Raw genomic sequence first — 18,778 nt, forward strand, 5'->3', positions numbered from 1 at the left:
ACTGTGCCATCACACTTAAATCACAGAGAAAAATGTGTAAGTAACTGGATCTTAAAAGGTTTCTCTGACTTCTTGAGCCATGTTAAAATGTTCACATACATTTTCCATACACATACTCGGTTTATTTGTGCCTCCCCTTTTTCATGAAGTCCCACCAATCATCCCGCTCTGCAACTCTTCACCGCTTGCTTCCATTTATTGGTCACGATGATTAGTCCTTCAAGATTGAACTGTACGCTTTGCATGCAACAGACACCCTTCAGTTTTTTCCGATCTAATGGTAAACATTCTTCTTCAACTGGAAAGATAGAAGCTGCTACAGGTTGCCCCTAAAACTGCCCTCAGACCCTGCACAAGTTTAGGTGGACTGGACACTGTACCTCTGCTACTTCTATCTCGTCGGTAATAAATAATCTAGGGACACCAGAAGCATCGGGGATATGAGATCAAATATAACTTGACTGTCACTCTCTCCCCCCACCATCTTCATATAATGATACCACAAATTATCTGATGCAACGGCATCGGGTCATTGTATTACAAACAAAACAGAGTGGTAAAGTACAGAGCGGACAATAACACCGAAAAACTGTGCAAACATGAATTAAATAAATAAAGGGTTACAATGGGTCTGGATGGGATTGGGGCGGCGTTTAAATGGTAAAAAGCAGGGGGTTGGGGGAAACACCCCAAAATAAAAAATAAAAAAAGAATTGGTGTTTTTAGGTGTTTTGTCCGCTGTTAAATTTAAGACTCTCTAATTGTGGTCGGTAAGATCACATATAACCATTTACAAAATCATCATTATTTTAAAAATCTATTTCGAGGACTTGTTGTGCTCTTAATAATTTCTTCCGTATCCATAATACTTAATAACTCAGATCCATTTATATTCCGACTATTGAGAACATATACCACAGAAATCAAGCGAGAAATAGATCTACATATTCTCATAGGCATTTTTAAAGGCATTCTTTTGCTTTCCAGTCTGAGTAACAATTCTCGATCTCTGTGTACTCCCTCCCCCCTTCACTGGCATGAACTGCATCTCCTTAGGGCACACTTATCATTTTAGGACTGCTTTTCCCCAGGTGTCAGAGGAGGGACTGCAGTGTCCCTTCACACATCATGGACGTGGATCCAAGTTTTGTTGCCCTCCACTTTTACTGCACACAGTGTAGCAAAGATCACTTTGTGAGGCCCATGGAAACACTGTTCATTCCAGCGGCTAACAAAGTAACGCACATAGACCGAGTACCCAGGGAGTAGCAATGTTTCCTGTTGATCTTCTTGTTCCTTGCTGTATTTTCCCGTTGCTTGCTGATGTGATGATGTAACCTGTGAAGACACAATCTTAAAGCTTTTAGTTAAGGCCCGAAGACATTCCTCAAACTCTTCTCCAAGAATCTCTGCTGACTTATGTGTATCTGAACCTGTGCGTGTGCGCGAGAGTGGTGTATACAATCTACACCATGTCACCACCTCATGAGTACTGAAGTAGTGATATTTCCCTGGGTTATTTCATAAGTAAAAAAGGGCCAACAGAAGACAGTGCAACCAACTTTTTCACAATTTACATCATAGTTTAGACAACTGCATTTTAAGCAAACCATTAAGTCTATCCACAATCCCGTTGGCTTGGTGTGATATACAAGCACTACCTGATCTCCAGAAGTTATGTCATCTCGGCAAATAATGCATTAAACAAATGTGTCCCATTATCTGATCGCAGGACCTCGCATATTCCCCACCATGGAAATACCTCCCTCACCAAACATTTTACTGCCGATTTTGCATCATGGTGCATGTAGGGACCAACCTCAAACCATTGGAAAACCGACATACAATCAAATACCTGAATTTGTTACATTTCTGGATAATAGCGACAAAGTCAATATGGAGCTCTCTGAAAGGGCCTGAAGGCCGGGGAATTACCCCTTTCATGGTTTTACCAGGATTGAATTATTTTACAAACTATACAATTCCCTACAAACCTACTTACCTGTTTGTGAATGTTCGTTATATACACTCCTCCTGGAGATCTCTTGCTATTTGTTGTCGGGGCATATGTGACGGGTAATATAGTTGCGTGTATAACTACATTCCCAGTCAACTCCTGTCTCCACAACATGTCTATGGGCAAGAGCATATATCCCTTCTTTGCCCAGAGCTCATTCTCTTCTTGAGGTGCATTTCCCTGCATTTCTACTATTTGAAGCAAATGGACTGCAGTATATGGGACTGGTAATTGTATCTTTTGGGACACCATTGCCATTTTTGGAGGTTCTGAAATGGGCAAATATGCTGCGCTGTCTGCCGCATCATTACCAAGTGCTATTAAATAGGTTCTGTTAGTATGTGCTGCGCGCTTCACTATTCCTACCTCTATGGGCAATGTTAGTGTTTTGATTAGTCGGGATAGCAGCGTGGCATGCTGGGCTGGGGTACTGGCAGATCTTTTAAACCCTCTTCTCTTCCATCTAGATAACCCAGAATATACCGTGGATATGGCATACGTAGAGTCAGACTAGGTAGTGACTGCCTTCCCCTTACTCATCCCTAGAGCCTCGATTAGTGCCACTAGTTCTGCCGCTTGTGAGAAGTAATGTGGAGGCAGCCGTTTCTCTACTCCAACCTGGTGTTCCCCATCCACAAGACCTACAACAGCAGCCCCTGTGTGCCTCTCACGAGGATCCTGATGAATTGTTGATGACCCGTCAACAAAGAGTACCAGGCCTTCTTCCAAGACATCCTCCTTAACATTTGTCCTCTCTTCTTCTTCTCCCTCATAAATTGCACAGTCGTGGACAATATCGTCAGGTTTCACTGTTATGGCTAAGAATGTTGCCAAATTGACACCTTACCGGATGTATGGAATCATTTGATAACATAACTTCAAACCCTGATACTCTTTGGGTTGTCAAAGATGACTTAGACTTTTTCAAGATAGCAAAAACTGCATGCTCCACATACTGGGTGTACTTCCTGACTAGTGTCTGCACGTTTTCCTCATGATGTGATCTTAATCGCATGTATTACCAACCCGTAGCAATGGGTTTAAATTTGTTGCGAAGAATGCATGGAGAGACACTCATCAACTTTAGAGTGTGTCGACTAGGTCGCCATGTTGGGTGGTCAAAGGAATATCCGCCATGTTGGAACAGTGGATGATGTTTGCGTGTGTGAACTTGTGTGAGGAAACAAGGTGGGAGTCTCATGCTATTGATCAAATTTAATTAATCAAGGCTGTGTGCTGTGAAAAAATGAGCACAAATAGGATATACAAAGAATAACATCTCAATGTTGGCCTGGCCTACCATATATATGAAAGATGTAAGATGCTTCAAACACTTCAGAAGGAGGTCACGACTAATAAGCACAAGTCGATATGGTGACTTATTAATAACAGGAAACACAATGGATTAGTGGATGGATAAATTCCATTCCACAGAACCATTGAGTCCTGTTTTGGCCGTATCTAAGTCATAGATCCATTTTTGTTCTCGTTTTTTGAGGGCCAGATCTCTATCACCCCCTCACTCCCCGTGGGTGTAGTCTCATTGTTTGGAGAACAAACCAATAGATATCGTTGTGTGTATGTTTCACTTGTTTAAAGTGGGCTACCAGGGATTTGTCTATGACTTCATTTTTTTACAGCTGACCGCTGTTCACATATGCAGAGTTTGACAGATCTTGTTGTTTTACCAATGTACAATAATCCGCAAGGACTTTTTATATTAATTAAAATATGTTTTTTCATGGCTTCGGTCTCTGGCTAATACACATGGGGTATAAATAGCCTGTTGTGTAACAACGTGGGGAGTTGTCCATCTGCAACCTGTGTTGTGGGAAACAGGGTAGCTAGTGGTGGGATTGCTTTCTTTTGTTATATATGTATCTCCTCATCCACCACAGCCCCCGTAACAAAAAAGAGGACAAACCTTTGCTCACACCTATTTGAACCTGGTAATTCAGGGTCGCTAAAACTGGAGCATTAATGATCGCAGTCTTGAGTTCCCAAAAACATGTTCTCATTTCCTCTTACCATTTTATCAGACCCTTCTCCTTTTGTGCTTCCTTAAGTGCTTGAAGTAGGGGCCTCGTGTAACTAGAGTAGTCAAAACTCCAGGACCTACAGTAGTTACAGAGCTCCATAAACTGCTGCATCTGTTTTACTGTAACTGGTTGAGGTGTATTCTGGACTGTGGTGGCTCTCTCAGACATCACCTTTCTCCCTGCAGATGATATTACCTGCCCCAAATATACTACTGCTGTCTGGCAATACGGCAATTTATCTTTATCCACTTTGTACCCCTTCTGAGTGAGCAGGGTGAGGAGCTTCATTGAGTCTCCTCAACACTGCTCCACTGAAGCACTACAGACCAATAAGTCATCCACGTACTGAATTACGGTAATGGGCACTTGTACGTTTCCCAAATCCATTTGAATGACCCTTTTAAAAACACTTGGGGATTCACAGTACCCCTAGGGTAACCTTGTGTGTTCAAATCTCTGCCCACGATACATAAACTCTGTGAGGTACTGGGAATCGGGTCTAAGGGAACAGAGAAAAAGGCATTTTTTAAATCAATTGCTGTAAGATGGGTTGACCCAGTAGGGATCTTACAGAGAATAGTGGCAGGATTTGGTACCACTGGAAACTCTGCTTCAACAATGTTGTTCAGTGGTCGTAAATCCTGGACCATCCTCCAAATGGACCCCTTTGATTTCTTTACAGAGTAGATGTCCGTATTACATGGGGATACAGATGGCTGTATAATGCCTTACTTTAACAATGCCATAATTGTCTCAAAAATCCCTTTGTCTGACTGCCGAGACATGAGGTATTGCCTAAATGGTAGCAATATTGCTCCTGGTTTTAATTTAATCTGTACTGCTCCTACACTTTTCAACAACCCCACTTCATGAGAATTACTGGTCAACAAGTGGTCCGGCACTTTCTCCAAATCCAATATGCAATGTTTTCCTAGTGACGAGCATGGTCTGTGGTACTTCCCTTTGCTCTATCATTACCTGGCAAGGCACCTCAATCTATCTCTCCTGTATCTTCCGCATCCTCAAACAATTGCTCATCAGATACATCTCTTAATGCTGAGATTGGATCGATACACAACACTTTGTGCTATTTGCCTCCTTCCTCATTGGTGCCTGAAAGAACCACCCTGTCCTTCTTGTCAACCACTGCTTCTACCAGAATGGTAACAATAGTCCCTGGTGGTATCCTGTGACTCAGCAGGCCGAAACAAAGATTCAAGAGGTATACGCCATATTCAATCTTTTTTCCCCCGGGACCCAACTCAACATTATCATCACCCCATACAGAAATAATGCTGAATACACTGGCACCCGCCTGGTCGCCCTATCACTGTAATACACGGGGGAAAGTCCTGCTTCTCTCATCCGGTACAATCCCGGAGTCGAGTATGTTATGCCGTCTTTCGAAAAAGTAATCAACATATTAAGCTTGGTCAGGACGTCCCTTCCCAAAATATTTGCAGAGGTATTTTAACAGTATAACAAGGGAGCAGATACAATTTGCTTACCTACCTTAATACGCAGATCCTCTGTGTAAGGAACTGAAAGGACAGCCCCAGAAAATCCCTGTGTGTCCATCGTTTTACCTGAAAGGGGAAACTCAACTTCTTTGATGCATGATTTTGTAGCCCCTGTATCAATCATAAATGAAAACGTCTGCTCACCTACCTTTACTCCCATCCGAGGATCCTATTCTGGATCAGTAGTAACTGATAGGACTGGACACATCAGAGATCTCTGTGGGCTGTCCTATTCCTGGTACATATGAGCACCAGGAGGCGAAAAAGGATTTCCCCTGAACACATTTGCTTTGGTGTAGAGGGTGACTATCCCGTGGGGTAGAGGGTTTTTCTCCCAAGCCTGTCCTAGTGCGTGCCTGGGCTGACACAGTCAGTGGGGGTGCATAGATCTGTGCCATTTCAGTCTCTGGGGTGTGATCAACATGGACTTGCTGCGATTGCACAGGCATTGGGGTGTATACAAGGGCAAGGTTGGGGGATTAATTTGTGGTGAACCTGCATTGAAATATTGTGGCCGGCTTCGACAGTCCTGGGCTATTTGTCCCATTCTACCACATACCCAACACTGCACTTGATACCCTCCATAATCTCCTCCCATCGACCCATTATACTGGGGCCCCATCCCTCCAAACCCGCCAAATGACCCACCACCCCTTGAAAATCCTCCCCTACCACCTGTAAACCCTCTCATCGTTCTTGGTCCAGATGCATACCTGTCCATCCATCCTTGTCCCATTCCGATTTCCATTTGTCCCTGCTTTCCTGATCGGCTCTACTGTCCCTCTGTGGAGCTAGTTATCATTGCTCCTTCTAAACAGATCTTTGCCAGCTTTTTCTGAACCAGCTTAGCTGTTGCCTTTTGTGCTTTCTCCATGCTTTCCTTCTCCTTCTCCTGCCACCTTTAACAAAAATGCACAATGTGTGCTTGAATCTCCTACCAACTCTTGGCCTCTATTTCTACCACTTTATCCAGGTTGTTCTGGACTTCTATGGGGAATCCCTTTTTTAACATGTGGTAGAAGATAGCCACATTCTTGTCCCATGTTTCTCCCATCTCTGCCCTCCACATTTCTTGAATTAATTAAATATGGATAGAGTTCATAGCGGGCATATCGGGGGTTCATCATTCTCAGTGCCACCCAAATGTGTGCCCTATAATTATTAAAGGCTGCTGCATCATAGATGTTCATGTTCAATTGATCCCCGGATATCTTGCTTTTTTCCAGAGCTCATCTTCCATTCCCCCATCAAGGCCATAAAGAGTATTTTCATGTCCCCAATCGCTAACATGACACAGGCGGTTTGTTTTTGCAAAGCATAAATCCATTTCCCCGCACGGTAGTGAGCAAAGGAAGCATCTTCATTAGATTATTCCGGTGCATGTGTGACGACGGGACATAATACGCCTTCCCCTGACCCTTATGGAGTAGTGGGAATTGAGTTGCTCCTACCTTTACTGGTGCTTTCCCCATCTGTCCTCGGCCTCTCCCTACAGCCATGTGAGCCCCATGGCACATCCGAAAGCCCCATGGTGTGCTTTCTCTAATTAGTGCTGGAGCGGGAGGCACAACTACTACCTCTTGCCCTCCCTGCTCATCTGTTTGCCATTGTTCCTCTTCCTCCTCTGTCCCTATTACCGCATCCCCTAATCTTTCTATGGGGGTTGAAGCATTTTTGGCACTGCTGTAGCATGCCACTTCTCTTTCTTCTTGTTCTGATTCCGTACCTGTGATGGCACGTTCTTCCTCCAAATCCACATTCACTCCCTTTATAACTGATTTATCTATCCTAACAAGGATCTGACCATGCCTCCATCACCCTTCCTCAACCTCCCTCACTTGCCTGTTACGTTCTTCCTGTTCTTCGCTCCTTTTCTGTCGTAACTGCATTACTTCATTCTCCGCTAACCTTAATGCTTCTTCCTGTTTATGTTGTTCCTGCCTCTCTACTACCAATCCACAATCTATCTTTTATTCGAGTGATGAAGGGCACCTCCTCCCTTCTGAACTCTTCACCACACGTTTCTCTCACAGTTCTCTCCTGGTCTTGTTCCTTCAGCTCCAATTTTGGTGATGGTCTAAACGTCGAATAGACTTTTCTCATTCCACCTTCCATTCAAGGGCCATCAATAACTTTTACTAAAGAAGGTGTTATCCTTCTGCTCCCCTCGTGATCCCCTCTTTTGAAGATTGGAGCTGACGGAGGCGTCACCCTCCCCATCTTGTAACCGCTGGAGTGGTTATCAGAGATTATGGCGGTTCAAACTCAGGGTTGGTATATCCGTCTGTGGGAGACAAAGGATAGCACTGATATGGGGGCGTTGTGGAAGAAACTCTTATACCCTCCTTTCTTGTCCCTTCCTCAACAGTCATAATTGTATGGGTCTTCCCAACCTTCTCATACAACCTGCATAACTCCAAGATATTGAATCTATTCTCCAATTTTGAAAGTTTATACTTAGTTACTAGGACATTATACATGCTCTCCAACATAAACTTATCATAAGACCCTTCATTAGGCCAGGAATTAAGCATTTTGCCTTTTGTTTCCCTCAACCATTCTCAATGGTATTTTAAAATCTTTACCTTATATCCGGGGGCCATCTGACATAAATGATTCACTGGAGTCTCCATACTCAAAACCGATATAAATCAAACACATTTTCAAAGAATCACAATATAAACCCCAAGAACCAAACCCACAGCACAAGAAATCACTACCCACAAAAGATCCTCTTTTCCTCTTAAAAAAAAAAGGATTTCCCACACTCATTCTCCTTACTCGACTACACCACAACCGTCTCGGTAATGATACACTCTTCACACATACACTAAAGACGACATATTATTAAAACACATGCCAGCCAAAAATCCTCTTTACTTTTCTGAGATGTCTCCTTTACTCAAGCATAAAAGGAACGCAATGTTTTCCACTACAACACCACTGTATATCTCTCTTCTCTGCTAGTAGAACACTCTTGACTAAAGTGCTGTCTTTTCCTGACTACAGGAAGATACCCTTCAGTACTACCAAGGAAACGCGAGGCAAGCCTCCGTCCGCACAATCAATACAAAGTAAGGGGTTACCAAGGGTACACTCCATAAAGGTATCTACAGGTGGGCTTACCATAAGATGCCACCTAACCCTAAGGTGAGAGCTCCTGCCAAGCAGACAAGCAACTTGAACGGTATCCTTACAATGGACGTGCAGGTGCAGGAGACCACACCTCTGAAATAACAAATTAGCTAAAAACCTATAACATAGAACAATTCATTCACTCCTCCAAAAACACTCACTCTTCCAACCTACTTGACCTTATCTAACCTTACACATGCCTATCTTGCTGTATCAAAGAACAAAAAAAAAACCTTGTTTCTTCTCCCCTGTTACACTCTTGCTTTACCTGGCAAAGATGCACTCACATGAAAGTGAACCCCCGGACTGCTCCGACGTGGTGCTCCTTTAATCTGGCCTGTGCAGCCGAGCCATGGTACCACACCTCCAGAGGGGCAGACAGGCCTTTAACCAATATGGTACACATACATCTCCTCCTTGTTGAGCACAAAGACTGGTCCCTGTAGAGAAGCTCTGCAGCCAAGCTGGGCAGACTGGAGACCCCCAATGTCTCAGAGAGCCTGAGGCCCACCCAGGGAAACCAAATGTAGGAGTGGGCCTTTCATCACCATAACCCAAAGCAGGCCCACCCTTAAAAAGTAAGTGCACGCTTTGTCCGTAAAGCAAGTTTATTCTACAAACGGCCGGGAGGGGTTAGATGACATCAAAGAATCAAACTAACATGTCTCCCTGAACCACACAAAGTATACACATTTTATACAATTTGTAACACTTAAGTCAACCCCCCACACATGATTGGTTAAACATATACAATGTAACAATATTCCCTTCAGATCCCAGGCTTCTTATTGGTTACATTCATCTAAGCACCATCCTCTTTAACTTATAATTGCATGTTTAATATTTACACTGCACCCCTCTCTGGGGCCTTTTCATATTTGGTCATAGCCCCATCTCCTAGTTACACAGTTTACGCAACTTACAAACAATTTAAATGATCACAGGTTCCATCTGGTTAGAAACCTGTACCCCTACTTGTGACGTACACAGCTATTTCTCAGAGTTCAATTGCCCTATCCAGATTTTCAGCCAGCACAATTCCTAACTTAGAGAACTCTGAGGCAAAACAGATCTGTATATTCATACTGCCCAAAACATATTTCCATAGAGACCCCCATGTGTGTTTACCTATACATGTATGTTCAGGACTACAACATCCTCTCACACTGATTTTCCCATTGCAAATCTCCTGCCTCACATGCACATATAGAGCTCCTTGCTACCCGATTGTTAGGCGCTATGTGGCACGACACACCTATATTGCGTTTACATTGTATCAGCAGTTTAGATATTTATCTTGCTGCACACATGCAATTCGAAAATGTATCAACTGAAACACAAATAATTTAAAAAAAGGTAGCAGGCGCTCCTCTCCAGAATGAACATGGCATGATAACCTGTTCTGAGATGAGAGTTTGCAGCACACGCTTTTTGCTCACTGTACCTTTCACAGATGGGAAATATCCATTTGCATATGAGTCTTTGCCCCGCCCACATGGGCAGTCCAGCACCGAAATGCTATGGCAATTCCTCTGTGAACAAGAGTACCAACAGCAACCCCATACACGTGTTTCAGCCTTGTTGGGCCTCCTCAGTGAGGTGAAGCTGTGCCTCTCTGAAAACAGTGAGCAGGGAGTCCACGTCTGGTTGCCCCCAGGTAACTCAGGGTGACCAACCCCAAGTTCTTTGCAAATATTTCAAAAAAGGTAAGTAACACTAAAAATAACACATATCTCATTCACATTAGCAACACTGGAGTCATGCTAAATTGCAGCATCATGTCAATATCGCTGTCAGCCCAGCCACCAATATGATGCGTTCAATTCAAAGTTCTCTTTACCCTTATCAACTACCCCAACACCAGTGCCCCTTTCCCTTCCGCGCTACCCCTGCCTTTCGCAGGCCTCCCGCTCAGCTCTTAGCACCTTTGCAGTTACCTACGTGGGTGCTAAGATTGTGCCTCTAAAAAATGTGGTTTCCGGAGTCCGTTATCAATGTTGTAGATGCCACAGTCATCAACATTGAAAACGGACTATGTGAACCATACCGCAGCACCGAGCCACGCAGCAAAGGTACGTTTCTTTTTTTTTTTTCAAACAATACACACTGTTAACACCCACCCAGATTACTACATGGGTGCTAATGGCGATATTACGCTCGGCGGTGGGACGACCCTGTCAGTAATGGCCCACCCCCCAAGCTAAGAGCCAGAGCAAAAATAGAAGACAATGGTCCTTAAAAGTGATTTTGTTGAGTACATTTATATGTGACAATTGAAACGGAAAAATCAATCCTGCAATTTTATTTTGTCCTCAATTTTTAAAGCGTCGGCAGGGGTGTTGCTAGGTCTGGAAAAGACCCGGGGCTACGGTGATGTGGGAACTGTCGGGACTGGGGGCTAACTAGTCGTTTGGCTGTAGCTCCTGAGATTCTATCCGGGGCTACAACCAAAAGACCAGGGTCTGTAGCCCCCTTAGCCCCCCCTAGCAACGCCCCTGAGCGTCGGCATCTTTGTCTGTTGCCTCCTGTTCCAAATGTAGGAATACGTAATTATATTGCCCTGGTATTCCAGCTATCAGCTACACACGTGTATGTGAATCATATACTGTCACTTTATATTGCTAAGCCGTTGACACTAACAAACAAATGGTATACAAAATGAGGGATAGCTATTGTTGAAGAAAGAAATCACTCTGTGTATGTCATTGGCATTGTGGCAGACATTTCATTTTGTTGTTTTTTATATAATGTGTGCATAACGCGTTTTATTATTTTTATTTAAGTTAATTGTCCATATTTGTATTGCTCTACATGTTAAATTCGTTATGACTAAATTCTGTTCCTTTATGGTGATTCTTTTCACCAACTAAAGAGATCAGCTAACTAACCCCAATAAAGATTGCTGCTAAAACAGGTAGTATTTGTAAAATACTGTTTGCGTTAGCATTACCACGTACCTTGAATGATTGCGCAAGGTGTCTTTTCCAATAGCTATATGCTTTTCACCCATAGTGCAGCTAGGTGTAAAATAGCGCTTCTGCTACCAGAAGTAAACATTCACAAGGGGCGGAGTTGAAGGTGTTTTGTACAAAACGCCCACTCTCTCTTTTCTGGGGCTGAGTAAAAGTTGCCTCTTCTGCTACCAGATTTACCCAAGCCTCTGGTTGGCTGAGTAAAAAAAGCGGTTTCTGATAATGGCCCTTATTACAAGGCTGGCGATAAAACCCGCCGGTAGCCGGGGGGTTACCGCCAACCCCATAACACTGTTACCGCCGCCTGACATCCTGGTGCTACCGGGAGATCACAGGCAGCGGTACTGTTATTTCCCATTCCCATGGAGTCCCATAGGACTCCATGGGAAGGGGAAACGTGAAGCACCGGCACTGTGGCCATACCGGCAGACTCGCAGTGACCCGGTCCGGAAAAGGTGCTGGTACCTTTTTACTGGCACCTTTATTTCCGGACCGGGTCACTTGCAATGAGGGTCTTATCCACGATGAAATTAGTTCTGATGACGCCACCCACCCCCACCAAAAATCTGCACATAACCTACTGATGCACCTGTTTCGGAGCAGCCTTCATATTCACATTATTTAGTCTTACTGCCATTGAAATGGAAGAAGGGCTTCCCCAGGACAGCCATCTGCCATCTTTTATTTAGTCTTTTTTGTGAAATAACACAGGACATTGTGGCAGGGTGCTAATAGCCACAACGACGAGATAGCAAGCTGGACAAAGTGCTATGGTCCATTTACCCTCCTTAAAGACGTCTGATGTTGAGAGTCTATAAATGCAGGTGGCGAGTTGTTACCACCCAGAATGGCCAGTCACTCCCATCACTATGGTGCAATTACAGTTAAGTTGCGATATAGTGCTACCTGTCAAACCGTGTGAAAGGTAGTTACAGCAGCAGAATTCCACCTGCCACTAAAACACTGGATTAACCGGATGGCTAGCTTTTCTGATTACATCTTGTCTCACTTTCTATGACATATTGTAGTTAATAGTTGAAAAGGTGTGATTTATGGTTGTGTGTATGATTACAGTGTTGGGTTGTGTGGAAGATAAGCAACCAATGTACAATTTGCCACTTTAAACCACAAACCCGGGTTGAACATTGATTTGTATTAACCTGCTAAAATAGCCATTTTCAGCACACCATACTCTGCGTTTTGTTGTGTTTATTCGTACAGCAGCAGTATACATGTAATCTGCATTTGAACAACAGGCAGTTGTCATGCATTATTGGGGGAAAAAGTATCAACGGGGAAAGGTGTTGCCTTGCATTATGAAGAATTAACTAACCCCACCGCGATGTTCCATGGCCTCTACATGATCATAAAGCTCATTGGTGAAATGCACCATCCTTATAATGTACATTTGGGGGTGATGTATCCCATATTTTACTACCCAATTGCATGGTGTGCCCTTTGTAGACCTCAAAAGGATGAATGGATTTGTCCTACTAGGATTGAAACCTGTGACCTGAAGGTTGAAGGCAGAGGTCTAACACAAGCACCTAACTAACTGAGCTGTCTATCCCGCTATCCTGGCCATCTAGTATTAGATCAGCTCTCGTTCATGTTTGGCTGGTTATAAGTTGTCATTTCTGGTACAGGATGCCCTCTCCAGTGCTGGCAGTGGGTACCCGCCATGCCTCTTGGTGCCAGCATTCTTGCAGGTGGCATTGGTGGGTGGCAGTTATGTGGTTCGCTCTCTGCACTTAGGGGCCTTTGTTAGTTTGAACAGTTACGGATGGGGAGAGGAATCACACCCTACCTTTTGACGTGAGTGATTCTGCTCCCGGTTTATGAACTAGTGTGAGGGTGAATGTGAGGGGGTATGTACATTTAAAAAAGGGCCATTCCTGGAAGTAAACGTTGTTCCTATGCAGTGTTCTTTATCTCTTGAAAAATCATCTTCTAGAGCTTCCCTGACCACTCAACCCTCTGGTTCTTTCTCTCTGTGCAGAATTTCTTGTTTCAGGATCAATAGTGCGAGGAGCTGAGCACCAGAATGTCACCTTACACTGCACATACCATGCCAAGAAGGCCATCAGTTCCATGTGCTGGGGCCGGGGTGAATGTCCTTCGTTTGGATGCAGCAATGAAATCCTCAAGACAGATGGGTGGAAAGTGACATCAAAGCAACCCCCGAAATTCAGCCTGAAGGGGAACATCTCAGAAGGGAATGTGTCTCTCACCATTGAAGATGTCAGACTGTCAGACAGTGGAGTATACTGCTGCCGAGTGGAGATCCCGGGCTGGTTTAATGATGAAAAGTATGATCATCATTTGGAGGTGGATCCAGGTGAGCTCTTAAATCCAGAAATGAACATTACATGGAAAATGCTGTTAATTTATCAAGAAGGAAAACGTCACTAGGACAACTTAGCTTGTGGTGAATGGAAGCCTCTGGGTCTGGGTGTCAGGTCTGTGGGGGACTAGGTGGGTCAGTAGGATGGGAATTAGCAAACCTCTGCGGAGTCTCCTCAACATTATAGCAGACCAGGCGCACTGTCACCAGGCGATGTTTGTAGCAGCAACTTATTTGGGGATGGTCTAGGCGTCGTAGATCTTTTTTTCATTTGAGTAAATTGGTTCTGCTCTTGATTTGCTGGGGGAGGGGAGGAGGGACATGCTACAACCAAACTTACATCCAGAAAATACCTATGGGCAGGCATTCCTCTTTACAACAAGAAATTATGGATTCCTGTGAGGGAAGAGGCTGAGAATCTGTGAGAAGGAACACTTATGCTACAGAGGCGGTGACAGGGATGGGCCTGAGCGGGCAAGGCCCACCCAAAATCTGTAAATGCCCATTCAGAGCGCTGTGTGGGAATTTATAGATTTTAATGTCACTGCGGTGGGACATTAGCTTCAGGACCCACTTGTTACACAATCCTGGCTACGCAACTGTTCTGCTACATGGTTTCTGTGGTTCTTACTCTTTCTCTGGGATTCTTCTGATTATCCACATCGAGTGGTGTAAAGACTGGAGGGGAGGTCTGTACTTATGCTCTCTATATGGTGGAGGAGAGGTACAGAGGACCCCAGACAGGATTTTCTATTAGGGTAGCAATGGACGAGCAATCAAGGCCTAGCTTCTCAAGAGGTGATAAGGCTGGTTCTTAAGTACAGTGTAGTCCCCAAGCCCCCACGAAGGAATGTCCACACACTGTATTAGTTAAAATGCAGTCTTTATATAATTAAGGTCAAGGTTATGTACACTATCACAATAACCTACTTTGTGCTCAGTAAATCTATAATGGTAAATATATACAGTACTAAGTGGTACCACAATTATTAGAAGATCTCATTCAAGTGCATCAACTGTACTCTGGTTAAATGTCACACAGATCAAATGAATAAAGGAAACCACCAATAGATATAGGAGGAAAGCAGTTGGTTAGAACAATTGGCAGAATACTGGCCTCTACCATTAAACACAGTTCTGTGTGGAGATCCCCCCACCTGGGCAACCTGTAAAGTAAAGATATACCACAAGCCAGTCCATATATTGCTCTATAAGTCTTATTTCCTTCTATAATATTTCTACCACCCCAATGTACCTGGAATAGCAGAGTTTGACGTCGAGTCATCAACGGATCCTTCTTGAGCGGCTCCCTTTAAAGCAGGAGCCACGGATCGTCGAGATCCCACGAAGAAAAGTGAACTCGGCGTTGAGGCGGCAGCTTCGGTCCCAGCGGTGCTCGTCGACGACGATACAAAGACGTCCTGCAAGCAAGAGGCATGCGGGGCACCTCGATGACGATAGTTCAGGACAGCAAAGAGATTGTGAAGAACTGTGGCCCAGCAAGGGCGTCGAGTCGTCCGGCGTCTCTACGGTCGTTGGGTGGTGGGAAACCCACCGGTGGATGCTCCTCGGTGCATCGACAGCCTGGCCTTCTCCAGCGGCATAAGGCGGGCGGCGCGTCCGTGACTCAAAAGTCTTAGGCAAAGGAGCGTGCGGCTCCGGTCGTTGGCTGCTCGGCGTCAAGCGGTCCCCTCTTCTGGGCAACATGGCTTCGACGGGCCTCCCGTGGTTACAGCAAACTTGCGAACCCTGGTCGATGACGGTGGACGGAATGCTGATCTTCGTTCTCCTCGGCGGTCCCAGTCTCCGGTCGGCAGCCTTTCGAGGGTCTGACTTTCAGGGCGCTTCGGCGAAGGTTAGAGGTGCTTGATGGCCCCTCGGAGCACGGGACGAGGGCACCTAACCAGGTCCTCTCTTGGATCAGTCTCAACGGCTTCCGGCTTTCGGATTTCGGTGAAGGGAGACAGCAGTCAACCTTCTTCTTCAGGCTCGGCTTCGAGATTAAGCATCAGTTTTAACTTCAGCTTCTGAACAATTTCCAGTGGTGAGAGGTCCCCAGATATACTATTCTGTCTTTCATCTACACTTCTGGGTCACACTCAGCAGCCAATCATACAGAAGGGCATTCATGCAGTCAGTCAGCCAATCAGGCATACAGTGCATTCAGGCTATGCTCCTCCCTCTCAGACACTCACAAAAAGGAATGTGTATTGGGACAAGTACCCAGCCATTCAACACTACACACTGCATTCATACCAGTTTCAGGCAGGGATGTCTCCGTCATTGTGTCAAACACCAGAAACCAGACATTCACAACAAGAAGAGCATATTGGTCACACACTCCATTCACCCAGGTCCCACCCACTGGGTGTACCCACAACATACAGTCACTGGGAAGGCTCCAGCCAGTCTGGCCTGGACTTCAAAACAACACCATATATGGAACTTCCACCCAACAGCCAGTCAGGGGGAAGGGGCAGAGTCAGGGCTTCCCAGGACTTTGGGAAAACAAGGTAATGGGCAATAGAATCAAGAGGCCTCAGGGGCCATCTTGTTTCCTATCAGGAATCAACTGATTCCAATGGCAGGGCCTGGGTATCCCAAAATGGAGGATAATCAGAGCACCTGTCAAATTCAGCATGGAGCTGCCACCAGCCCATACCCTGCTCTGTGGGCCACACACAGGTGCCCAAACACATACACTAGGGGCACAGGGTTGCACCCCCACCCATGGGTGCCATAAGGGTATCGCATAGGTCTGTACACCAAACCAAAAACAGGAAGATCTGCACTGCCATGAGTCCCACATAGACTCCTGGGCAGAACACAATACAGAACATAATGAAAAAGGACTACAGGACAAGTACAGGGAGGCCCTGTCCCTCCAATGCATTTCCAGCATCACAAGTGGTGCCTGGGACAGGAATCTATGGGCACCCCGGCTTTCAGTGTCTGTTTCATTGCAGGAAATTCCGACACATTCTGTCAGCTCTTCAGCAGGGACTCAAAACCCCTGTATGGAGCAGCTTTACTGCAGATTTCACACCCCTGCTCCATGTGCACAATCCATGAATTATGCAATCTCAGGGAAATCTGCACAAGCCCTTTTTTCCATGGATTTGTCTGTGTCCTCCTCAACAGTTAGGAGGCTGTATGTTGGTGAACTAATTTCATCATATTTACTGGCATAATCCTCTATGGCAAACCCTGCTGATACAAAACACTTTGGTTACCTGTAACAGTGACTGGGGTAAGGGAAGAGAGGGGGTGATAATGTGTCCCTAGTTACCTTAATAAGGGTAGCTTATACAATAAGGCTGGAAGCGGAAACAAATGGGTTATTATTTACGATATAGTATTGAAGAACTAGCTACTGAGGGGGTGTTTGCAACCTGTGTGTTGAGTCATGAGAAGCCATGGGAAGGTGGACATTTTTAAACCACATAGCCTAAGATAAAAGACAGACACATTTTGTATGTTATTGTGTGTATAAAGCTCACTATTCACTTTGAGACCTGCATAGAAATGGACTGAGTTTAATTAGTAAGACCAGAAGGCATGTCCACAATTAAGTATCATTTAGATTTCTAGCCTCGGGTAGGATAAGGGCTTGTAACGGCCAACTTTGGTTATCCCTCGGCTTCTGGTTTTCTTCATCCCCTTCTTTGGTCTTCGGATGCTCGACCAGTCATGGACCATTACCTGTTCGACCATGTGTATGTCATGCTTTCTCGCAGCCACTTCTGGGACTCTCTGGATAACAGCCCGGCTTGGGCTATAGTCTTGATCGGCCCCAGTATGTGTTAGCTTTATCTAACCCCCTCGAGGTATTTTGGGGTAATTAGCTCTGTTCCAGCACAAGCTTGCTCAGTCCTGCGGTTGCAGTTTTGCTTACTCCCACCAGAGGTCTTCAATGTACCAGCCCTATGTGGGCTACAGATCCATTCAGCCCCGGCTTACTTGTCTGCTCGTTCACCCCCTTCTGGGGTCTTCTGGCAGTCAACCCAGTGTGGGCTTCTGCATGGCCTCCCTGCCCTCCACCCGTACCTCATACAAGACTGTGTGCCTTCTCTCCAGCAGATTTTCTTGAATGGGGAGGTGGTCTCTCAGGCCTTCGACGATCCACGCATTCGTCCTGGTAGTGAACTAAATGGTCAGCGTCTTGATTCTAGTTTTTCTCTTTGGTGGCAGAGAGTTCTTTTGCCGGTACTCCTTTGGTTCGTTAGGGTTTTTTCTCTTCTCGGTGTTCCTGGATTGGTCCGGGCTCCTGCCTGTTTTAGAGTGGCAGTCTCCCACAGGCTGCCTGGAGTTGCTGCACTCCACACCGACTAAGTGACTTTCCTCCTGGGTTCCTCCTTTGGGAGAGGGGATTCCTCCTCTGTACTCTGTCACAGGATTGTGTTTCCTGCTCTCTGGCCAGGTCGCTCCCCTTCTCTGGTGTGGCAGTTGTCTTTAGGTTCCTTCTGAGAGCAGAGGGAAAGAATCCATTGGTCTTCAGTTTAATCAAGGCGCCTCAACTCTGGAAGGTCATAAACCAAGCCATCCACCTTGAAGATGCACTGTATCTGGTATCCCTGTTCAATTTCTATGTCACCCATGAATGCTTGGGACTCAGTCAATAGGGAAGTTGAAGGGGAATACCTCTTTGGGAATTCCTTGTCCCAAAAGGAGGTGGGGAGTCACCTCAAGTGGGGTCCAATTTGTCCTGTCCCGTAGGACAGGTTTTGCATTGTAGGCTCACCTCCCTAGTC

General features: G+C 45.2%; 1 protein-coding gene across 3 annotated transcripts in view; it reads left to right on the plus strand.

The window, feature by feature from the left end:
* The window catches only part of HAVCR2 (hepatitis A virus cellular receptor 2), a 217,764-nt gene that overhangs the window by 74,906 nt on the left and 124,080 nt on the right, over window positions 1-18,778 (plus strand). For all 3 annotated transcript variants that reach the window (XM_069653935.1, XM_069653937.1, XM_069653936.1), the window contains exon 2: window positions 13,683-14,021. In XM_069653935.1, the coding sequence (XP_069510036.1) occupies window positions 13,683-14,021 (339 nt within the window). The remainder of the gene's footprint in view (window positions 1-13,682; window positions 14,022-18,778) is intronic.

This window comes from Ambystoma mexicanum, chromosome 3q (genome assembly GCF_040938575.1).
Source record: "Ambystoma mexicanum isolate Mex_15411 chromosome 3q, UKY_AmexF1_1, whole genome shotgun sequence".
NCBI lineage: Eukaryota > Metazoa > Chordata > Amphibia > Caudata > Ambystomatidae > Ambystoma > Ambystoma mexicanum.